The 25,795-nt window shown below is 37.3% G+C and overlaps 1 protein-coding gene across 7 annotated transcripts in view; it reads right to left on the reverse strand.

The window, feature by feature from the left end:
- MRE11 (MRE11 homolog, double strand break repair nuclease) overlaps window positions 1–25,795 on the reverse strand; it is a 79,786-nt gene that overhangs the window by 15,576 nt on the left and 38,415 nt on the right. For 6 of the 7 annotated variants that reach the window (XM_036028645.1, XM_028516307.2, XM_036028644.1 and 3 more), the window contains exons 14-17: window positions 25,354–25,416; window positions 17,018–17,237; window positions 15,962–16,045; window positions 7,136–7,194 (exon numbers count right to left, since the gene is read on the reverse strand). In XM_036028645.1, the coding sequence (XP_035884538.1) occupies window positions 7,136–7,194; window positions 15,962–16,045; window positions 17,018–17,237; window positions 25,354–25,416 (426 nt within the window). The remainder of the gene's footprint in view (window positions 1–7,135; window positions 7,195–15,961; window positions 16,046–17,017; window positions 17,238–25,353; window positions 25,417–25,795) is intronic. The other variant, XM_036028647.1, reaches the window with a different exon arrangement.

Consider the following 25,795-nt stretch of genomic DNA (forward strand, 5'->3'; position numbering starts at 1 on the left):
CTTTTTTAAATAGTATTTTTGTATTCCTCTTCTTTCTGTATAGTCTGCTTTGCTAGGCTGGTTATATTATATCACCTGACAGGTTTCCCCTGATACCTCATTCACAGTGTATTGCTAATTTACTGTTCTTTACCTCACCCGTGTCCCATTAGCACACTACTCACGGTTCTATACTCTCTATTCTTGTTATCTAGATCTCATATATTCTGTCATATGATTGTTGACCTAATATTATTGTAAATACATGCTGTTCCATGCAATTGTAAATACTTCACAACACCCCTCCCAGGTCTTAGCCCACTTCACAGCTTCCTGAACTCTATTACTGTAGTGGTTAACTCTATTCTCTCACACACTACACCTATTTACTATCCTTTACTCTCACCTTACTTCAGAATCTGACCACCCACAACCTCACTGCTTTCTAGATCCAACTCACAATCCTTCTCTCCCCAACAAGAGTCTTACCTTCTTTCCACCCTTTCTAAAAATCAGCTAGCTGGGTGGAAGATCACAGTTAACACTATACATAGCCAAAGGATCTCCTATCTCTTCTCTATTGGCTGCTACTGTAAATATCATAGAATACTCTCTTGCTGTCTTAAACCATTTGCCTCCCCCCTCCAACTGATCACAAAAAGAGTAGGTGGACACCAGAGTCTGGTGAACACCAGAATACCCACTGGAAGAGGAAACCCAATGACAAAGGAACCACCCACAGATAACAACAGAAGAAGGTAAAGGAGGGAGTGGAAACGACACAAACCTCAATCCAGGACTATCTGGAAATACAACTAAACAGCAGAGACAGTACTCAGTACAAACAACTGAACAAGAGCAAGAGAGAACCCTCAAAACCCTATACACATGGAAGAACCAGCTTCAACACAACCTGCCCTCACCAGCACAACAAAATACAAGAGGTGGTGGACAGAGTGACCCTCATTTAACCAGTTGGTGGGAAGGAACCACCAAAGAAAGACCCAACAACAATCAAAACCCAAAGGCAAACACAAAGCCAACTTAAATGACAGCCCAAGACCAGTGAGCTCAGGATATCAAGGAAACTGCACCACTGAAACCCACTGGTATTCTGCCACAGAAGTTCATACCACAAACCCAGGGAGCCAGAACAGAGCAATTTAAGAAGCTGAGGCTAAAAAGAAGAGTCTCACAAGCAATGGGAAGACAAAGAAACAATCCCCAAATGAAGGGAAAGGAGGAAGCCCCAAAAGAATGAATGCTAAATGAAATAGAGGCAACTCAACTATCAGATATTGAGTTCAAAGCAGCAATTGTCAGGAAGCTCAATGAGCTCACAATTAGCTACCAGAAACTACAGGGAAACTACAATGAACTCACTGAAAACTATATGAACATGAAAAAGGAAACAGAAACTATCAACAAGGGCCAAGAGAAAATGAAGAATACAATTTCTGAACTGAAGAACACAGCAGAAGGAATCAAAAGCAGGATTGATGAAGCAGAAGATCAGATCAGCGAGCTAGAGGACAAAGTAGAAGAAAACACCCAGAAAGAGCAAGAAAAGGAAAAGAGGCTCAGAAAGAATGAAGAAAGATTAAGAAAAATGCAAGACAATATGAAATGTAATAATATCCGTATAATAGTGATACCAGAAGGAGAAGCAGAAGAGCAAGGGATAGAAAACTTATTTGAAAAAGTAATGATGGAAAACTTCCCTAATTTGATGAGAGAAAAAGTCACACAAATCCAGGAAACACGGAGAGTTCCAATCAAGAGGAACCCAAAGAGGCCCACTTCAAGACATATCATAATTAAAATGGCAAAATGCCAAGACAAAGAATCTTAAAAGCAGCAAGGGAGAAACAGGAAGTAACATACAAGGGAGCCCCAATGAGGCTAACAGCTGACTTCTCAGCGGAAACACTCCAAGCCAGAAGAGAATGGCAAGAAATATTCCAAGTAATGAGAACCAGAAGTCTGCAACCAAGGCTACTTTACCCAGTAAGGCTCTCAATCAAGATAGAAGGCCAAATAAGAAGCTTCCCAGACAAAAGAAGTCTAAAAGAATACACCTCCACTAAACCAGCTCTGCAACAGATGCTACAGGGACTGCTTTAAGGAAAGGAAGGAAAAGAAAGAAAGAGAGAGAGAGAGAGGGAGAGAGAGGAACACAGGTACAAAAATGGCAATGAATAAGTACCTATCAGTAATAACCTTAAACATAAATAGATTAAATGCTCCAATCAAAAGACATAGAATAGCTGAATGAATAAGAAAGCATGACTCACACATATGATGCTTACAAAAGACCCACCTCAGGACAAAAGATCTAAACAGACTAAAAGTGAAGGGCTGGAAAAAATTTTTCCAAGCAATGGACAGGAAAAAAAGCCGGTGTAGCAATACTCATATCAGACAAAACAGACTTTCAAAAAAGGGCCATAAAAAGAGACCCAGAAGGTCACTTCATAATATACAAGGGAAGAATCCACCAAGAAGACATAAATATTGTAAATATATATGCACCCAACATAGGAGCACCCAAAAACATAAAGAAAATCTTAGAGGACTTCAAGAAAGATATTGACAGCAACACAATTATAGTAGGGGATTTTAACACACCACTGTCAAAAACGGACAGATCTTCCAAACAAAATATCAACAAAGATATTGAGGCATTGAACAATGCCCTAGATCAAATGGACTTAACTGATATATACAGAGCCTTTCAGCCCACAGAAGCAAAATACACATTCTTTTCAAACGCACATGTAACATTTTCAAAGATAAGACCACATGATAGGACACAAAGCAAGACTCAACAAATTCAAGAAAACTGAAATTATACCAAGCATTTTCTCTGACCACAAGGGACTGAAACTAGAAACCAACCCCAAGGGAAGAAACCCAAAACACCCAAAATCATGAAGACTGAATAGCATGCTATTAAACCATGAATGGGTCAAGAATGAAATAAGGGAAGAAATCAAAAAGTTTCTGGAAACAAATGAAAATGAACTCACAACAACCCAAAACTTATGGGACACAACCAAGGCAGTCCTGAGAGGGAAGTTCATAGCGATACAGCCCTACCTAAAAAAGATGGAAACATTTCAAACAAACAACCTAACCCTATGTCTACAAGAACTCGAGGAACAACAACGAAGACAGCCCAGAGCAAGTAGAAGGAAGGAAATAACAAAGATCAGAGCAGAATTAAATGACATAGACACTAAAAGCACAATTGTAATGATCAATTATTCCAGGAGCTGTTTCTTTGAAAAGATAAACAAAATCGACAAGCCTTTAAGCAGACTCATCAAGAAAAAAACACAAAGGATCCAAATAAACACAATCAGAAATGAAAGAGGAGAGATTACAACCAACACCACAAAAATACAAAGGATTGTAAGAAATTACTATGAAGAACTATATGCCAAGAAATTTGAACACATAGGTGAAATAGACAAATTTCTAGAAAAATATAGTCTTCCAAAACTCAATAAAAAAGAAGCAGAAAGCATGAACAGACCAATAACAGCAGATGAAATTGAAGCAGTAATCAAAAAACTCCCGACACACAAAAGTCTGGGTCCAGATGGTTTCACAGGAGAATTCTACAAAGCATTTAAGGAAGAGCTAACCCCCATCCTTCACAGACTATTCCAAAAAATACAAAAAGATGGAAGACTCCCAAACTCTTTTTATGAAGCCAGCATCATCCTAATCCCAAAACCAGATAAAGACACAACAAAGAAAGAAAACTACAGGCCAACATCACTGGTGAACACAGACTCTAAAGTCCTCAACAAAATATTGGCAAACTGCATCCACCAATACATTAAAAAGATCATACACCATGATCAAGTGGGATTCATCCCAGGGATGCAAGGATGGTTCAATATGCACAAATCAGTAAATGTAATACATCACATAAACAAAAGCAAAGACAAAAATCATATGATCATATCAATAGATGTGGAAAAAGCATTTGATAAGGTGCAGCATCCATTTTTGATACAAACACTTAGCCAAGTGGGAATTGAGGGAGCATTCCTCAACATAATCAAGGCCATATATGAGAGACCTACAGCCAACATCATACTCAATGGGCAAAAACTAAAATCTTTTCCACTAAGATCAGGAACAACACAAGGTTGTCCACTTTCACCACTTCTATTCAATGTAGTATTGGAAGTTTTAGCCACAGCGATCAGACAAGTAAAGGAAATAAAAGGCATCCAAATCGGAAAGGAGGAAACAAAACTGTCACTGTTTGCTGATGACATGATAGTGTACCTAGAAAATCCTATAGACTCTGCAAAAAAACTGCTTGACATAATAAACGAATTTGGCATACAAAGTCAATATCCAGAAAACAGGCGTTTTTATATACCAACAATGAAACAGCAGAAGCAGAAATCAAGAAAAAAAAATCCCATTCAATACAGCAAAAAGAAAAATAAAATACCAAGGAATAAATCTAATCAAGGAGGTAAAAGACCTATACAAAGAAAACTACACAACATGGAAGAAAGAAACTAAGGAAGACACAAACAAATGGAAACACATACCATGTTCATGGATTAGAAAAATTAACATAATCAAAATGTCCATACCACGCAAAGCAATTTACAGATTCAATGCAATACCTATTAAAGTACCAATGGCATATTTCACAGACATAGAACAAACACTTCAAAAATTTATATGGAACCATAAATGACCCTGAATAGCCATTACAATCTTGAGGGAAAAAAAAAAGCAAAGCAGGAGGGTTCACAATACCTGATACCAAACTCTATTACAAGGCCACTGTAATCAAAACAGCCTGGTACTGGCATAAAAACAGGCACATGAAGCAATGGAACAGAACAGAGAGCCCAGAAATAAACCCAAGCCTCTATGGTCAATTAATATTTGATAAAGGGGACAGCAACATAAAATAGAGTAAAAACAGTGTCTTCAACAAATGGTGCTGGGAGAACTGGACAGCTACATGCAAAAAAAATGAAACTTGAGCACCAACTTACACCATACACAAAAATAAATTCAAGGTGGATAAAAGACCTCGATATAAGCCATGTCATTATTAAAGTCCTAGAGAAGAACATAGGCAGAAATATCTCAGATATTTCACGCAGCAACATTTTTACTGATACACCCCCCAGAGCAAGGGACATAAAGGAAAGAATAAACAAATGGGACCTCATCAAAATTAAAAGCTTCTGCACAGCTAAAGAAAACAGTATCAAAATTAAAAGAGAACCAACTATATGGGAAAACATATTGCCAATGATACCTCAGACAAGGGTTTAATCTCCAGAATATATAAAGAACTTACACAACTCCACTCTAAAAAGACAAGCAACCCAATTAAAAAATGGGCAAAGGACTTGAATAGACACTTTTCCAAGGAGGACATACAGAGGATCCAGAGACACATGAAAAGATGCTCAATATCACCAGCTATCAGAGAGATGCAAATTAAAACCACAATGAGATACCACTTCACACCAGTCAGAATGGCCATCATATACAAAGCAACAAACAACAAGTGTTGGAGAGGTTGTGGAGAAAAGGGGACCCTAGTGCACTGCTGGTGGGACTGCAGACTGGTACCACCACTATGGAAAACAGTATGGAATTTTCTCAGAAAACTAAAAATGGATCTGCCTTTCGACCCAGCAATTCCACTGCTAGGATTATATCCTAAGAGCCCTGAAACACCAATCCAAAAGAACCTATGCACCCCAATGTTCATAGCAGCACAATTTACAAAAGCCAAGTGCTAGAAGCAACCTAGATGCCCATCAGTAAATGAATGGATCAAAGAACTATGGTACATTTATACAATGGAATTCTATGCAGCAGAAAGAAAGAAGGAGCTCCTAACCTTTGCAACAGCATGGATGCAACTGCAAAGCATTATGCTAAGCAAAATAAGCCAGGCAGTGAAAGACAAATACTATAAGATCTCACCTTTAACAGGAACCTAAACAACAAAACAAAGAAACAAGCAAAATATAACCAATGACACTAAAATAGAGAACAGGCTGACAGTGTTCAGAAGGGAGAGGAGAGGAAATTTCAGGGGAAAAGGGGAAGCATTTACAGGAACAAGTATAAAGTACACATGGATAAAAAACTAGGGGCGGGTGGAAATGGGAAAGAGGAGGGGAGGGATGGGTGGGTGAGCTGGGATGGGAGTGAAAGACAGAAAATTGCACTGCAACAACAATTAAAATAAAATTAAAAAAAATATTATCCAAAAAAAAGAGTAAGATTACAATAAGGACAGAGAAGTTGTTTTCTGCAAATTATGGCAATCAATTGTGTCATATACTGAAGAGATCAAAAACAGAATTTGAGAAAAAGCTGCTGAGGCAGTATGATACAAAACAATGATTCTTATCCCAGAAACATTTAGGAATGTCTGGAAACATTTCTGACTGTCAGAATTAGGGGGATACAACTGGCATCCAGCAGGCAGAGGTTGAGATGTTGCTCAACATCCTATAATGCACAAGATAGTCCCTCAAAACAAAGACTTATCTGGTCCAAAATGTCAACAGTGCTGCTGCTGAGAAACTCTGATACAGGGAGAAGAATACTGGCTTGAGAGTTAAGATACATGGATTCTGAAAGTGAGGTAACAAGAGAGTCAAGCCCATACTGGACTCTTCTTGAAAGACAAAGGAAGAGCAGAGGCCTGTGTTATATATCTAGAGCTGAACACAGAGGTCCTTAGACTCCAGCCTTTTAGTTTCTTGAGTCTAGCTTCAGCCATTAAGACCCAATCCAGAGTTACGAGAATATACACAGCAAAGGGAAGCCAGCCATAAATAAAACCTTTATATGCACCAAATTCCCACCTTCTATATTAATATTCCATGCATGGACCCTTTTGGTTTAACACTGTTATCCTTTAAAACATTACTATACACATTTATGGATTTCTAATCATGTGACCCATTATTTTTAAAAAGGGAGAAACAAAACAAAAAAATCCTAGAAGCCCTATCTAGATAATTAAAAATTCTCTCCAGCCTTAATATTCCACACTTCTTTTATCTACTTTGTCAATCAAAGAATAAGCAATTTATAATTCAGAATACATGAATTATTAAAACACAACTATTTTTCTTACCTCTGAATAATTCTTAGTAGCAACATTTCGCGAGGGCTGCTGTCTTGTAGGTTTAAAGGCTATAATGGAAAAAATGAGATATCCATTGTTGTTCTTAAAATAACTTAGAAAAATTTTCACATTTCTTTAGCTAAAAATTTTCTAAGTCCTACCTGCAAAATCCCTTGATGACTAATTATAAAACCATTTATACTTTTTAAAATCTGAAGGGAGGTGCAATTACATGTTCAAATACATCAATGCCTAACTGCCAGTTTCATGTATCTCAGCTTACTCAAATATAGCAATAAACTGTGTTTAAAAAGACACCTACACTAGATATACACACACACATATATATAATTTTTTAAATTTATTCTTAGTGAGGTGTAGGAAGAAAGGGAGGGAGAGAAACATCAATGTGTGAGAGAAACATGGGTCACTGCCTCTCCCTCATGCCCTGACTGGGAATCGAACCCGCAGCCTTTCACTTTGCAGGATGACATCCAACCAATTGAGCCACTAATCAGGGCACCTACACTAAAAATATTTCATAGAAAAATACCTGAAGGATAGAATCTGATCCCTTAGGTAACCTTCCTAGTGTCCCTCTTCTCTTAGAGTTGGCAATACCTTTCCCCGTGGCTATAGTAGGAGCTATGGTTCCAGTAAGAGCTTTCTTACTCTCCTCTACTTTGTTAACCACACTCAGTACTTAAGAAACAGTCTAGAGGGAAATTCTAGAAAACAGTAGATCTTTTATTCCATCATAAAACTTTACTCTGAACCATTACTTTTTTAAATATATTTCTTATTGATTATGCTATTTTCCCCTCTCCACCCTGCATACCCTCTCCCACCCACATTTCCCCACTTTAGTTCATGTCCATGGATCACATATATAAGTTCTTTGACTTCTATATTTCCCATACTATTCTTGCCCCCTGCCTGTCTGTTTTCTACCTACCATCTATGTTACTTATTCTCTGTACCTTTTTCCCCTCTCTCCTCCTCCCACTTCCTTGTTGCTAACTCTCTATGTGATCTCCATTTCTGCGGTTCTGTTCCTGTTCCAGTTGTTTGCTTAGTTTGTTTTTGTTTTAGGTGTGGTTGTTAATAATTGTGAGGTTGCTGTCATTTTACATGTTTTTTATCTTCTTTTTCTTAGATAAGTCCCTTTAACATTTCATATAAAAAGGGCTTGGTGGCGATGAACTCCTTTAACTTGACCTTATCTGGGAAGCATTTTAATTGCTGAACCATTACTTTTTTAATTTTATAAACTTGGTTAGAAACAGGAAGCTTAGTCAACTATTTTTTCCAAGTCCTAAACTTTGATATTACGCTTTTACAATAAGAAATGTACAGGGGTGGGCAAAAGTAGGTTAATAATAATAAATGCAATAATAAGTTAATAATACAAAAATACTGTTTTGGGTACTTACAACTGTAGTCCCACCCTGTATAATTTGGTTTTGTCTGTTTCTGGCACAGAGCCCCTAAAACCCTTTGAATTTTCTAAGTGATGAGAGCTATAAAGGTATCATGTTATTTTGGTGACCTCAGAACTCTGCCTAAAGTTGTAGGCTGGTTACCAGAGAAACCAACCATGACCAGAGGGTTGAAACTTCAGTTCCATTCCCTGATTTCTCGAGAGGGGAGATGGGCTGGAAGTTACACTTACCACCAACAGCCAATGATTCCAATGATTTAATGAATGGTTCCTACATAAGGAATCCTCTATTAAAACCCCCCAAAAAGGCATTTGGAGGGCTTCCAGGTGAACCAGAGCACTTCCATGTGCCACCATGCCAGATCCCAAGCTCCCTTAGGACACAAGCTCCTTCTCTATTATCTCTTCACCTGGCTGTCGATTGGTATCCTTACAAGTAATCTAATAAGTAAACTAGTTTCCTGAGTTCTGTGAGCTGCCTTAGCAAATTAATCAAACCCAAGGAGGGAGTCATGGGAACCTCTGATTTACAGCCTGTCAGTGAGAAGCACCAGTAACAACCTGGGTTCAGATTGACATCTGAAGTGGAGAAGGGCAGACTTGTGCAAAGACTTGTGCAGAACTGAGCAATTAACCTGTGGATTCTGATGCTATCTCTGGGCACATAGCATCAGAATTAAGTTGAAATGTAGAACTCCCAGCTGGTCTCCAGAGAAGTGCTTGGTAGTGTGGGGAACCCACACGCCCCTACCCACCACTACACACATTGCAATTAAGTGTAGAGTATTAAAAAACCTAGGATAAATTTCAAACGGCCAACTAGAGCTTTGTTTTCTCCCAAGTCTTACCAGTTTTCTAATATAAAATAAAGCCTCCCCAAGACACTCCCCAAACCATGTAATAGGACAAGAGGAGGTAAAAAAAAGAGAGCTTGAAAAATTAAATGCTCAAGGAATCCCACAAAATTCAAAATTCTCCTAGTCAGAAAACTCTGGAATCTTTCTACCTAGCCTGGATGTATGATTTGTTTTTTTTCCTATTCCAGGCCCTCTTTCCAATTTGTGATGTCCACCTGCAGGTAGAGACAAATTCTGCTTCTGCAAAATTCTATCTGCCCTCCTCCACAGTGGCCTCACAGCCCACTCAGAAGGCTGGAGAGAGCAACTGACTAAAGGCAGTCATCAGGACTCTTTCAAAGAATACTTCTGCTCAAGTTATTTACTAATTGACTCCTCAAACTCTCAGATCCTTAAAACGTGAGCCTTAAAAAAAAAAACAGTAAATAGCAAAAGATAAATAAAAGTTTGTGAGATGGTGTTGTCAGAAAATAAGCTTTGTTAGGAAGGCAATACAGCACAGAGCTGAAGAGCTCTGGTCTTAGAGTCAGGCTCGTTTTGACTTGCTAGCTGGGTGACTATGGATGACCAATTCTCTGGTTTGAGTCTCAGTTTCCTCATTTGTAACATAGCGTTAATAATACTTCATGCAGAAGTTCATTGAAAGAATTAAAAAAGTGAGTTAATTGCTTTGGCAAGTATCCAAAAGTTGTAGGCATTCTCAGAATGTCGCTAGCAATGGTAGTAGTAGTAAAGGTATTAGCAGCAGTGGCAGCCTCAGTGGTAAATTAAATGCAAAGGTAGAGGCTTCAGAAGTATCTTTTACTTATCTGAGTCACCATTCTGTGCAAACAAACCTCAATGGAAAATTCTGGGCTGTCAACTTTTATTTACAACCACTGCTAGCTTTAAACATAGTATCTACCTTTCCCAATACAATTCCAGTACAATAACAAATCTCTATACTGCATGGAGCTTGTCATAATAAAAGTTGACCTTTATTTATCTCTTCATTTCTCCATTCATAGGAGGGACCTAGAATAGTTACAGTTTTAAAGTGTTTTTTTGTCCCCAAGTTATGGTAACTATAGTTAATACACTATGGTTATTTTATCAGAGTAACACCAAATCTAATCTGATAGAAATGTTTTCCACCTATGTATTAAAAAGTCAATTTCATTTTTTCAAAAAAGGCCCAGTGTTGAAGGTGATCAGTTAAACTGCAAAAGCATTAGACCAAATCAATTATATAATAGACAAATTTACACTAATTTATAAAACATCCATTTTCAAAAGTCTATTATAAACACTGCCACTCATACTAACAGCAGCTATCATTTGATTCTTACTAAGTTCTGTACTCAGCAGTGTATATGCATGTTTGTTTAATAGTTAGAACTACTCTATGAAGGATTACACTGCCAATTTTATAGCTAAGGGACCTAAAGCTTATAGAATAATAATAGTTTACAGTCACTGGGGCATAATATGAACAGATACTGTGCTAGGTATTCACACGCATCTTCTCATTGATCCCCAAAATAACCCAAGGAGGTCAATGCAATCATGGCTCGTCTCACAGATGAGGACACACAAGCTTAGAGAAGCAAAGCTAAACTAATCCGCCGAGGGACACACAGCTAGTAAATCAAGTCAGAATTCAAACCAAGGTCTGTCTGAATTCAAAAGCTTGCTCTCAACCTGTGAGCTACACAATCTCTTAAGTAATTTTTGTTCAGCCATTCTAAAGTATTTAACGAGTATCTACTATGTGCCAGGCACTGTGGATACAATGATGAACAAAATAATGCAACCCCTGTTCCCTGGGTCCTTACAGTGCAAGGACACGAAGCCAGCAGGTGAAGAGCTGGCTGACCACAGCGGGTCTGACTCTAGAGCCTGGATTCTTAACCACAACCATCCACTGCAAATGGCATAAGATTTTCCCCTGGAACATGATTCAGAAAATCTTAAGTTTCATATTAAGTTAGATTACTTACATAGCCTCCTGTTATAAATGAATATTATTAGTCATGCCAATTTTAACTGGTCTCTTACTTTCTCTACAAAAAAAGCTTTATTTCACATTATCAATGGATAACAGAGCAGGAGTCATTAAAAAGTACCTTTGAAAGTCTCACTGGCACAGTGATTCTGAAAGGAGCTGATGTTAGGCAGTGGAAAAAAAAGACTGACAGAACCCCTGTGAGACAGAGTTCTAGCTACAAAGGGGGCAGTCTCGGATTGGATTTAAATGAGGATAATAAAGAAGAAAACCTCTGTACCTGTTCATTGTAGGCTAGATTATTCAGACAAATACTTCTGCTGAAAACAACCCAAATTACTACATTAAACATTTTTTTAAAAAATCTTAATAGCACTGAAGACTTGATCACATAGTAAGGAATTATCAGGCCAAAAACTGAAGAAAAGCTCGAACTCAGAGAGGCTCATAAAGCAGAATCCTTTTCCCTGAGGACACCTGGTGACCTGGGCAAATATTAACACTGTTTTTGATAGTTCTGTAAGGAAAGCGAGGGAGCTTCTGTTGTTCAAGGTCCACCCAAGGTGGGGAGCCCGATGCATCTCCTCCCTAGTGTAAGCTGAAACACCAATGGTTAAGGAGAGACGCCGGCATAAACAGGATTTTACAAGTACATACCCCCCGGCTGGTCCTCAAATCATAATTTTAAATTCAAAGGGTCTAAGACTAGTGGTACCCCTATAAACCTAGCAAGACAACTATGAATCTACTCTGGAGGAAGACATCTTCATACAAGATCTCAAATTATTCCTACTGTTAATTTTGGGGGGACTACAGATAACAAAGCACACAAAGAAACAAATCACCATAACTAAGAAGCAGCAATCAGAAATAGACAATAGGATGAGGCCAAAGACATTCAGATACTGAGTTAGCAAACACAGAATAAAAAAAATATCCTTATCATGCACACTCAAAAAAATTAAAGACAGTCTTAAATACATCTTCAGAGAATTTTTTAAAACACTATTAAAAGTAACAGCATATTGAAAAAGAATTAAGCAGAATTTTAACCTCCCTCCCTTCCTCCCAAAAAATGAAAACTACAATAGACAGTTTTAAGAATAGATGAGTAAACTGAAGATTGATCAGAAATAATTACAAAGTAGCACAGAAAAATAAAACAACAGAACATACAGACAGGTTAAGAGGCATGGGAGAACAAAGTGGATAGGCCATACATTTAAGACCCAGAAAGGAGGAGAAAAAGAATAAAACAGAAGTAATATTAAGGGATCATAGTTAAGGATTTTCTAGAAATGATGAAAGATGCCAATTCACACTTCATGAAACCCAATAAATCCGAAGCAGGATTAAAAGAAAATTCCTATATAGATTTATCATAGTGAAACTGCAAAATACCAAATAGCCAGCTGGAGGGAAATAGGCTTTAAAATATATATATATATTTTTATTCACTCTGCTTTTCTAACTCCCTCTTTTTTTATATATAGCAATAACTAACCTTTCATAAATGCACCAAATGCCAGTGTTTTGCTTTTATTTTTTAGAATAATCCAATATGGCAGAGATCATTAGTCCCAATGTCCATGTAAACAAACCAGGAGAGTGTGTGACCTGTCCAAAGTCACTATGCTTTTAAGTGGTGAACTCAGCCACCAGGCTGCCTTTTTTCTTTCATTCTCTGTTTCTTTCCTTCTCTGTTTTTATCATAAGCCTGTCAAGAATGAAGCAGCATTCTGGAAGCCATTTCCTAAATGGCAATGAAGACATCATGCTTCTGAAGTTAGAAGACCAGGCTCTTGCCCTGGCCGGGTGGCTCAGTTGTCTGGAGCATCATCCTGTACACCAGAGGTTTCCACATTCAATCCCCAGCCTAGGGCACATACCTGCATTGTGGGGTTCTAACATCAGTCAGGGTTCATATGCATGAACATGATGCAGCCAATTCTATACAGAGGGAGAACTTCCTTGATGTATAGATGTACAACTTCTAGTAATAGTGCTTAGCCCTGGCTGGTGTGGCTTAGTGGACTGAGGGCTGGCTTGCAAACCAAAGGGTCACTGGTTCAATTCCCAGTCAAAGCACATGCCTGGGTTGCAGGCCAGGTCCCCAGTATGGGGGTGTGAGAAGCAACTACACGTTGATGTTTCTCTCCCTACTCCCTTCCCCTCTGTCTAAAAATAAATCAATAAAATCTTTTTTAAAAAGTTAAAAAAAAGTCCTTCCTTCTCTTTTGACCAGTGTTGATATACTGACCAATTGATTACCTTTCCTATGTCTTAATGATCCTTTTTTATAAAAGTAATCAAAGTTACCTAAAGTAAGGAATTATAAAAAGTAATTTTTAAAGCTCTCACTCTCCAAGAGCTCCAATCAATAAAGATCTTTAATTTTTTAAGTATATTTTAATGACTAAACTATTACAGTTGTCCCAATTTTTCCCCCATTGCCCCCCTCCAACTAGTACTCCCCTTCACTCCAGCAATCCCCCCCTTAGTTCATGTCCATGGGTCCCACACTTAAGTGTTTTGGCTTCTCAATTTCCTATACTATTTATTCTCAACCTCCTCCTGTCTATTTTGTATCTACCAATTATGCTTCTTAATCCCTACACCTTTTCCCTCATTCTCCCACTCCCCACTGATAACCTGCCAAATGATCTCCATATCTATGATTCTGTTCCTGTTCTGATTGTTTGCTTAGTTCATTTGTTTTTGCTTTTAGATTCAGTTGTTGATAGTTGTGAGTTTGTTGTCATTTTACTGTTCATAGTTTTGATCTTCTTTTCCTTAAATAAGACCCTTAAATTCCACATAATAATGGCTTGGTAATGAACTCCTTTAGGTTCACCTTGTCTGAAAAGCACTTCATCTACCCTTCAACTCTAAATGATAGCTTTGCCGGACAGAGTAATCTTGGATGTAGGTCCTTGCTTTTCATCACTCTGAATACTTCTTGCCAGTCCCTTCTTGTCTACAAAGTTTCTTTTGAGAAATCACCTCATAGTCCTATGAGAACTCCTTTGTAGGTAACTTTGCTTTTCTCTTGCTGCTTTCAACATTCCCTTTTCATCTCTAACCCTTCATATTTTAATTATGATGTGTCTTGGTGTGGCCCTCTTTGGATCCATCTTTTTTGGGACTCTGTGCTTCCTGGACTTGTATGTCTATTTCCTTCACCAAACTAGGAACATTTTCTTTCATTACTTTTTCAAATAAGTTTTCAATTTCTTATTCTTCCTCTTTTCCTTCTGGTAGCCCTATAATTCAGATGTTAGCACATCTGGAGACGTCCCAAAGGCTTTTTATACCACCCTCTTTTTTTTTGAATTGTTGTTTCTTCTTTCTGTTCTGGTTTAATGCTTATTTCCTTCTAATGTTCCAAACTGTTGATTTGAATCCTAGCTCCCTTCCCCTCACTGTTGGTTCCCTGTGGATTTTTCTTTATTTCACTTAGTGTGACCTTCATTTCTTCTTTTATGTTGTTGCTGTACTCAGTGAGTTCTCTTAGCATCCTGATCACCAGTGTTTTGAACTCTACATCTGATAGGTTGGTTACCTCTGTTTTGTTTTGTTCTTTTTCTGGAATTTTGTTCTGTCCTTCTATTTGGGCCATATTTCTTTGTCTCCTCAATTTGGTGGTGTCCCTGGGTTTGTTTCTCTGTATTAGGTCCCTGTCTTAGTGCACCTGTTGAGTTGTACGGGGTGGAGCCTTAGGTATTGGCTAGGGTAGGGCAACCTGATTCACTGCTTTGTGGCTCTATGTCAGGGGAGGGCTTGTAGAGTTGTAGAAGGCACGATGCCTGGCTTCTGTAGGTTTGCCCAGCACTCACCCCGTTTCTAGTCACTTCACCCATTTCTGGCATGCGACTGGTGCCCTTCCAGCTGTTGCCCCAGTGGTGAATCCCAGTGTGAATGTTTGTTTACATTCTGAGTCCATGCAGGCCCTTTAAATGGACTCTCCTGAAAAACTGGCAGTCTTCCACAGACCCAATCCCACTGGTTTTTATAGTCAGAAGTTATGGGGCTTTATCTTCCTGGTCCTGGAACCCTGGGCTATGTGGTCTGGCCTGGAGCTGGATTGCTTGTTCCCAAAGTATCCCTCCAGATTTTTATCCACCACACATGAATGCAGGACCACCCATTCTGCTCCTGCTGCCTCTCTGTGCCACACCGTGTTCCCCTCACCTCTGTGCCCCTCCTGCCTGTTGGGATGAATGTGGCCTCTTTAAATCCTTGTTTGTCGGACTTCTGTACAGTTCGATTATCTGACCATTCTGGGTGTTATCTTTTTTTTTTTTTTTTTTGAGGTTTAGCTGTAATTCTTTTTGTGGTTGTGTGTGGAAGCGAAGCATGTCTGCTTGTATCTCCATCTTGACTGGAAGCCCTGAAGATCTTTTAAATTAGCATAATTTATCCTTTGATTCTAATAACCCTTTTGATTCCTCAGTGGTGACAAGCCAATAAGATTTACTAATGGGGCTTCCTAGGTTTTCCTGTGTTGGAATTTACAAATAACTGCTAGGTAATAATTTCCAGTCTGTACTCACCGTCTATAATAGACATATTTCTAGATGTTGACGCAGTAGCCTTTGAACTTCTGCCTCGAGTAGAAGTCTCCCGACCAGTGCCTGCTGTTACAATAACGAGCAATTAATATACAATCCCATCACCAGCCAAAGTTTATTAAACATCAACAAAATGAAATCTAAACAAAGTAACATCAAAACATAGTTTACATATTAAAAGTCAGTGATATACACAAGAAACATCTAGAGTCTGATCAGTCAAATTTCCCATACTACTACTACCACATTTGGCTCATACTATTCCAATTAAAATTTAAGGAAAAACTTTTTAAATGTAAGGACAATGATAATAATTTTCACTAGAAAATGAGGATTTCTACCCCTGGATATTTTTAACTAAATTACTATCCATTTTACCAGCTTAAAATACCTATTAAGAATATTTCATAAAATAATTTTTAAATATTCCTAGGGATAGATTTATATAACACACCAGGAGGTCACTGGGTGACTGTTTTCTATTGTTTGGACTACTCAGTGATAACAGTGTCATACTAAACACAATGATGGCAATAAATGTTAGTAGTTGTTTTAATAAATCAAATTGTATTTTAGGGTGGTTTTTCTTTTCAAACAAATTTTATGAACCCACTTCACAAGAATGTGGGCATTTGTATCTTATGACAGCAACAAAAATATTAATTCTCACGATCTGGAGTTTTCTTCCTGCTGCTAATGCAAAGTCATTTTCCTCAACAGCGTATTTTTGCCTCACTATTACTTGGCACATGTAAGAGAAAATAAGACAATAAATGTACTAAAGGTACTGTGTGAAAAGCACAGTGTTCTTTTAAAAATTATATGTGTGTTAAGAGCAATGAAAACCCTGTGTGCACACAGCCATTCAAAATTTGAGTAAAATGTACTTGTCTGAACTACATTAAAGACTGACTTTATGCACTATAAAATTGTTTTAAAGACTGTGTAACTTAATTCTAACAACAATACAATTCTGTATTTCCCATGCAATGGCCCAGTTAAATGTATGCAAAAGACTGTACTGTATTCAGTGCTAACCTCTTCCCCTCTGAGACCCTCCTCTTGACGCTGAATTCTGTCCTCTTCCTCCTCTTCGGCCTCTTCCTCGACCCCTTCCTTTGTTGGCTTCTGCTGTGATGCTATCATCAGAGTCATCAGCCACCTGTTCTGCCAAATCTGTACTCATGAAGTCATCAGCACCAAAGGTGGAAGCCGAGTCCTCAGACTGAGATCTGAGGGCTCTGGCCCTAGTCATGGCCTAAGGGAGTCACAGGGAGAAAGTACACAGTAATATGTATCCACAGATAATGCAGCATCCTAAAAGTCATTTGTCTGATCATGTGCATAAATACTTAATATTGAAAAATTGTCTATACTATTATTTTTCACTAACCATGCTATGAGTGTAAAACAAGCAACCTCCTTCCTCTGTTAATCAAATTCAATACCTATAATTTGTCAGATCAATTTACAATACTACCTATATAATGAGACCATCTGAAATGTTTACCAAGCAAGAAAACATCTCACAGAATCAAAACTTTCAGAATTGGGAGAAATACTGGCAATTGCCCCTAATTCAACATCACTTGTAAGAGACTGTTACCATTTGTACTACTTTGTACAATGGGCTCAATAAATAACAAAAAAAACCCCACCTTACAAATAGCTGTTATTTCTGGGTGATGAAATTTTAGGATACTTTTGTTTTTTTCTTTATTCTTATATATTATAAATTTTCTACAATATACTTTTTCTAAAAATTACTTTTGCGATCAGAAAAACATGAGCAATAATCTCATAAATATATGATAACAAGAATTAAGTAAAATATAACTGAAAGCCTAGAAAAAGAATACAAACCAAAAATATGCCACAAATTTTACTTTGATAAGAAACTGCCAACAAACTGACAGCTGTCAGAGGAGAGGACATTGAAGGACAGGGTAAAAATGGTTAAGGGATAAAAAAAAAGAAATTGTTTAGGTAAGAAAAGTTCGAGATTTACAAAATGTTGTGATTAACTGAAATGAATATTGATTTTCTCATTAAAAATAGAATAAAAGCAATGTTCCCTGATCTCCTCCCCTACACCAAACAAAATTTAACAAGGAAAATAAAAATAAAACACAACACATTTTCAGTAAAATTAGAAAATAGCTCTAACCCCCAGACACAAAAATATATAAAAAGTTAATGGATATGGTGAATATTTGACCTAGTTAAGAGAGAAGGCTGAGAAGAGTCTTGGGCAGTGTAGAATTCTCCAAAATTGATCTTCACATATCAAGAGGCCACAACAACAGTCTTTCTTACTTGAAATGATACATTCTGTGTCTAAGGAGGGGTGGCTAGAGCATTTCTAAGCTCTATACAATGCCACAAAATAGGGAGAGACACAGCTCAATGAGGCAGGCAGGGTGGAAACAGGAATGAAGTGGGTGGGAGGGGAGAAGTAATCCAGCTTTGTAATGATGGTCTTACCCGAAGTGAAACAACAGCTAACTCACTACATGAAGGGTTCAACATGGCATCCCAACACAAAAAGAAAAAACTTTAGGGAATACATCAAAAATATCTATATTAAAATTTTTTATTTATTTATTTTTAGAGAGAGGAGAAGGGAGAAAGAAAGGGAGTGAAACATCAATGTGTGGTTGCCTCTAGCACACCCCATAATAGAGACATGGCCTGCAACCCAGGCGTGTACCCTGACTGGGAATCGAACCAGCAATGCTTTGGTTCACAGGCCTGTACTTAATCCACTGAGCTACACCAGCCAGGGCCACAAAAAATATTTTTAAACAGTAGAAAAAGATTTCAGTTCATCTTTCTTGTCCCAGATAAAGTACAGTCAGTCCTCATCCTTGGATTTCATGTTTTCAAATTCACCTACTTGCTAAAATTTATTTGTAACTCCAAAAACTGCACTCCTGATAGTTTCCTGGTTATCCATGGACATGTGTAGAATGCTGAGACTTCTTAGTCGCCTGACACACACATACACAGATGAGGTCAAACAAAGTGACAGCCTTCTTGTTTCAGCTCTTGTACTTTAGACAAGTGTCCCTTCTATAATATATTTAGTATCACGTTTTTCACAATTTTATGCTTTTGGGTAACAGTACATGTAAAAAGGCTCCCTAGTGTACGGCACTGTGTTCCTAAGTACCAGGCTGTAATGTGCCTCACAGAGGACATACACGTGCTAATTAAGCTTCATTCAGACATGAGTTACTAGGCTGATGGCCATGAGTTCAATGTTAACAAATGAAAAATGTATATTAAATGTGGTGTCTTTAAACAGAAACACACATGAAAAAGGTTATATATTGTTCAGTTGATGAAAACGTTGTAACTAGTAGCTAGCAGGAACCTAATCCTGTATTTCCCTTTGATGCATGGCTCAGTGTTCACTAATTTAGTGTTCACAGTGACTTTATGTAACATAACCACCACAAATAATAAGAACCAGTTGTGCATTTTAAAAAAAGTAGATTTTAAAGAAAAAAGGAATATCTAATTACATAATTAACCAGCTAGATCTAATTGATACATGTTGAACTACATACTCTGAAAATAACACACTTCTTTACAAGACCCCATGAAATGCTTTAACTGACATATAGTGGGGTGCTAAGAAAAATATCATTAAATTCTAAATAGTAAAAAAATATCATTGTATTCTGTAATGACCATGCAGTAAAATTAGAAATTAGTAAAATAAAACCCCTGATTCCAAACTACAAAACTAAAATTCTGTTAACATTTAGAAAATGGCAATAAAAATACTGCATATCAGAACAAATAAAAACAATTGCAACAGTAAGTTAACTAAATTAAAGCAAAGAAATGAGAATGGAGGGGAAAAAAGGATCCAAAGAAAATTTTTAAAATCACGACAAAATATTCTGCTCAATTCTAAGTAATTTGGGAAATAAGTGACCTAAACTGACCTAAGAAAACAGGCAGTCTCAACAGACTAATTATAAAAAATTTTTTTTGAGAAACTTGCTAAAAGAACTACACTCTCAAAAAGGACAGCCAGGTATATTCTACCAAATGTTCAAAGAACAGATAATTCCACTGCTATTTCAATAATACCAGAACATAACAAATGAGTGTTTCCAAATTCTTTTTATAAAGCCAGCAGAAAATGGTACTGAAAACTGACAAAGGACTGCATGCATAAAAAGAAAATTACAGTATCTTGTGAATATTAAATCAAACAAAGAGAATCCAGGAGCATGTGGAAAGACCAATATACCCATTACCAGGAGGCTCACAAAGTGATACTGAGGATAAGTCAATAATAGGATGTGTTAATATTAATCATTCACAGAACACAAGAGGACCCCCTCCCCACCCCAACAGGCTTATCTCCTCAGATGCCAAAAAGTCATTTAATTCATCACCCATTCTGGATTTAAACAAACAAACAAAACCCCTCAGGAATAGGTGGCTATTCTTTTACATGGCAAAAACCCTAAAGGTATATACACACAGTGTGCACACACTTTCATATGGGTGAGCTTACAAATCAACTAGAGCAGGAGTGTCAAACCCATTTTCACTCAGGGCCACATCAGCCTCCTGGTTGCCTTCAAAGGGCCAAATGTAATTTCAACTCCTTAACAGGTAAGGAGTAGTTACATTTATACAGTCCTAACATTATTTCAGCCCTTTGAAGGCAACCATGAAGCTTGATGTGGCCCCGTGTGAAAATGGGTTTGACACCTCTGAATTAGAGGAAGACATTGGTGAAGACATTGTCCTGGCTCACCTCCTCTAAAAAAAATTTATAGGCAAAAAAGATGACCAGGTTTTTCATATGATTTATAAAAACCGTTCAGATTCACTAGTAATATTAAGTAGTATGAACTCAAAACAACAACAAGAAATAATTTCTCACCCTTTCTCACCCAAAAGATGTGGTAAAACACCAGGACAGGATTGGGGAACTAGCATTCTCCAATACTACTAGTTGGAATGTAAACTGGTGTAACACCTTTGGAATAATTTGGCAGAATCTAGTAAAATTTTAAATGTAAATACTTTTTTATTATTTCTTGGAATGAATTGCCATCATTTCCAAATTTTGTACTTTCTCTTTGTCTAAATACTGTACCCTCATTTTATAACATTTCAAACATCTTCAATAGTGTCTTAACTCTGCCTCTTCTGTGCAACAGACTATCTATGAAGCACATCTAAGAGTTTACCCCATGAGTGCAGATCTAAAGCCAATGAGTGACAAGACGATGTTTCCATATACTTTCTGTGAGATGTGAAAACATACTATCCTGAAAAGTATTACTTTTAAAAATTGTATGAAAATATGCACAACATAAAAATTTACCATTTTAACCATTTTAAGTGAATAGTCCAGTGGCATTAGGTATATTCACGCTGTTGTGCAACCGCTGACTCACCGAGATCCACAACTTTTACACTGTCCCAACTGAAATGCTGCAGTCATCAAACTAACTCCCCACTCCCTAGGCCCCCAACCCCCCTGGGAATCACTACTTTACTGTTGGCTGCTCTAGTTATTTCATGTAACTGAATTCATACAATATTTATCCTTTTGTGTCTGGCATACTTCACTTCGTATGTTTTCAAGGTTCATCCATACTATAGTATAATCAGAATTTCACTCCTTCTAAGGCTAAATAATATTTCACTGGATGTACACACCACATTTTGTTTATCCATTCATCTTTTGATAGGCATTTGGATTGTTACTACCTGTTGGCTGTTGTGAACAATGCTATGAATATTGGTACATAAATATGTTTGAGTCCCTGCTTTCAATTATTTTGGGTAAACACAAAGAAGTGGAATTGCTAGACTATATAGTAATTTTACCTTTAATTTTCAGGAATCCTCATACTATTTCCCATACAGCCTTTATTGCCACCAACAATGCACAAGGGTTCCAATTTCTCCCCCCTAAAAGGTATAAAGTGGTGTTCCCTGTTTGTTTTGTCTTTTTAAAAACTTTTTCAAATCCTCACCCAAGGATATGCTTATTGATTTTAGAGAGAAAGAGGGGGGAGAGAGAAACATCAGTGTGAGAGAGAAACGTCAACTGGTTGCCACCATATGCACTCAACCCGGGGACCCAACTCACAACCTAGGGATGTGCTCTGACAGGGGACTGAATCTGCAGCCCTTTGGTGTAGGGAACAAGCTCCAACTAACTGAGCCACCCAGCCAGATCAGTGTCTCCAGATTTTGATTAGCATGTTCCCAATGATCAGTAATGCTGACTGAGCTCCTTTTTATGTGCTTATTGGCCACTCACATATCTTCTTTAAAAAAATGTCTATTCAAGTCCTTTGTCCATTTTTAAATTGGGTTGTTTTGTGGTTTAATTTTAGGAGTGCTTTATATTCTTCATATTAAGCCTTAATCAGATACATGATTTGCAAATATTTTCTCCCATCCGTGGGATGTCTTTTCATTCTATTTGATAGTATTTGGTATTACCACTTGAAAGAAGGTATCTACTCGGCCTCAAATTCAGATAGAACACAAGAAATCAGAGGCCAGATAAACTATGAACTGTGGATCAGACTAAGAATAGTTTTACATTTTTAAAGGGTTGTAAAAAAACTTTTTAAACATAAGAGCATGCGACAGAGGCCATATATGGCCTGACTGAAATATTTACTATTTGGCTTTTTACTTAAATGTGAACTTAAAGAAAACATTTGAGAGTTTCTCTATGTGAACAAGAGACCTTACAGCATGTTTTTTTTTTTTCTCCTCTAAATGGAAGGGCTAATGCTTTTGTTTGTTCAAATAATTTAAGCTGGGTACTGGGATTCATATTCTGAGCTAAATGATTCTGTAAAGCTGTGAATTACAGATTGGGAAAGTCTCCAACTCCATAAGTCAAATTCTAAAGAGTATTATAAGAATTTAAAAAATTTGTAACACTCCATGGCACGCTAAAAAATTACCTAGAAAGCCCTGATCACTGGTTTTAAAATGTAGCTGAAAATCTAAACCCAAAAGTTCTTTCTTCTGAAAAACTCCCCTATGAAATCTGTCATGGTCATCCCTACCTTTCTTGAATTAAAATGTTTTAATACTCTTAAAAAGAGCAATTAAAAACTGAGGTTAGTGGCTTCAAACACAAAGCATCCATTGTAACAAAATATTTCTGCAATCTGTCCAATTAAAAGAGTTAATCAAGTTTAAGTCAAATAATCTAAGAACCAGAAATCATTTCTTTGTAAGCATTCATTCCTGCCACCTGACAAACTCTCTTTTCTGCTTCGAGGGCACTCCGTAAGATGGGTACAAATATAGTAAGTGTGGTAGGAGATCCCTGATCTCACCTCCTCGACTGAGCTTCCAAAAACCATCTTGTAAATGGCACAGCAGTTGTTTCTGTGCTTATTATGAACAGTGACTTTGATGTGCTGCACAACAGTTTTAGCAGTTTCAAATTCTCAGCCAATCATTGGCCATGCATTATGTTAATGTTATTATAATATAAAATTATGATAGGACAAAGTATGGTGGAAAAGTCTAGGTTTGTGGGTAGAAATTGTTGAACTCAAATTCCGGCCCCACCATATGTCCTTCAGTTTTACCTGTCTTCTCATCTGTCTTCTCTTTGTGGATGTGGAAGTGGGAGTCACAGAACATCAAACTTTTATAAGACAAATGGAAAAAACGCACACCAAAAATGTCATTTTCCTATTCCTTAAAATTTCAGGCAAGTGCCATTATTAAATCAGTCTAAAATCCTAAGTAGCAAATGTGGAATATCAAGTGAACCAAGTGAAGGAAATCAGATTTAGGCATGGAAGGTATTTTAAAAAGAAAAAAAAGGGGGCTTAGAGTCTGTCTCAGGGCCTATGGAGATGGTACAGAATTACTTGAGAACTGATTTTTTTCCTATGTCAGGGTCTAAAATTGCTTGTCATTAAAGCACGTGGTATTACATAATAGTCATTAGTATATTCACTATTAAAACAGGGGTTCTTTTCGGGGGGGAAAGGCAAATTGAGAAGCTCATCTCCTTAAGCAGAGTTCTTTTCCTTTTCCTTCTTAGTGTCTCAGGTATTGACTTTTACCAATGTAGTGTTCTTAAAATAAGGCAAAACGTATTATTTAAAAGGAAGAGAGGGGTCTGGCCGGGTGGCTCAGCTGGTTGGAATGTTGTCCCATGCACCAAAAGATTGTACATTCAGTTTCCACTGAGGGCACATACCTAGGTTACAGGTTCTGATCCGGTCAAGGAGCATATGAGAAGCAACCAACCAATGTTTCTCTCTCACACTAATGTTTCTGTCCCTCTCCCCCTTGCTCTCTCTAAAATCAATAAAACATATCCTTGGGAGAGGATAAATAAATAAATAAATGGAAGGAAGGGGGTATATCTCCTGCTAATTCCTTTTTTTTATTGTAGCACAGAAAATAGTGGAGCTTGTAAAAGTTAGGGGATGTGTCAAGCACTTCAACTCTTTCTAATTCACCACTTGTCAGCTACAGCTCTGAAATATTTAGGAAACCAAAATGGATGAGTAGGACAATTGCACTAATTCCATAAGGATAAAACTTCAGCTCCTAAGATTTAATATTTTCTTTCTATATATGTCTGTCTCACCTACTAAACCGAGAGTCTCTGGTAGACACAGACCATACCTTTTTCATATTGTATTCCCAATACAACGCAGAACGGCTACCCATAATAGGTCCTACAAAAAACACTGAACGAAAGCCATCAAGGCAAAAATCCCAAAAGTAAATAATTTATAAAATTAATTTTAAATACTACATAGCAATAAAAAAACACTAAGGTCAATAAGAAAATAGGAAAATATATTTCAATTGTGAATTCACCAAGTACCAGATAGGGCCCAAAACTGAAGCAAATGGTTGCCAGTCTCAAGCTCCTAAACTGCAAAGAGACTGAGAAGACAGCGATGATGGTGATTAAGCTAATTTCAACATTTTGGAGAGGCCAGTTGACACTGTACATTTACCTACGATAACACTAAGTAAAAAACATGAAGTTTCTTCCTTTTTGCTCAAAATAATATTGGCTCAGTAGGGTAAGGTTTTATCTTTCACTGATATGAGGCTCTGTAATAATTAGGTATTATTTTGATTAAGGGTTCTTGATCCTACCCACAAACACACACAAATAAATTTTAGACAAGAGCAAAAGGAAAAAAAAAACAATCAACAAGCAGAATAATGTAGGCTGGACTGGAACAAGTCAAAGGCACCTGTCCTCGGCCACTCCTGCGCGGTCCTATCCACCATGGATTGACTCCTCTAAATAAACCTACCGGTTATTCTGATTTAACAAACTGACATGTAAGCATAGGAATTCACAGCAGAAAACCTACCTCTCGAACTTCATCATCTTCTTCATTAGTATTTTTTTGTCTGCTTTCTCTGAAACGACGTACCTAGGTTACAACAGAGTAAATAACAAACGTTGCTTATTCCTGTTATGTAAATTATAAAACAATGAACTATAGGTGATTAATAGTTGCTTTCCATTACAACATAAAACTTGGAAAGTTAAGTAGTTTTGTCTCACAAAAGACTGATGAAAGCAATCATATTTTTTCAGTGACTTGTATTAAAATTTCAGAGATGTACTTAAAAAAAATTGGCCCGAAACAAAATCATATTACCTGCTGCCAAAATGTTCCATGTCACTGAAAAACAGTCTGTCTGGCTGCAGAGGAAAAGAATGCTGATATCCTATGGGTGTTATACTTCAGCAAGACAGCTAAAAAAAATCTCACTTTTAAAAGGTTTGAATTATTTATGACATTGCTC

The sequence above is a fragment of the Phyllostomus discolor genome, chromosome 6, assembly GCF_004126475.2.
Source record: "Phyllostomus discolor isolate MPI-MPIP mPhyDis1 chromosome 6, mPhyDis1.pri.v3, whole genome shotgun sequence".
Taxonomy (NCBI): domain Eukaryota; kingdom Metazoa; phylum Chordata; class Mammalia; order Chiroptera; family Phyllostomidae; genus Phyllostomus; species Phyllostomus discolor.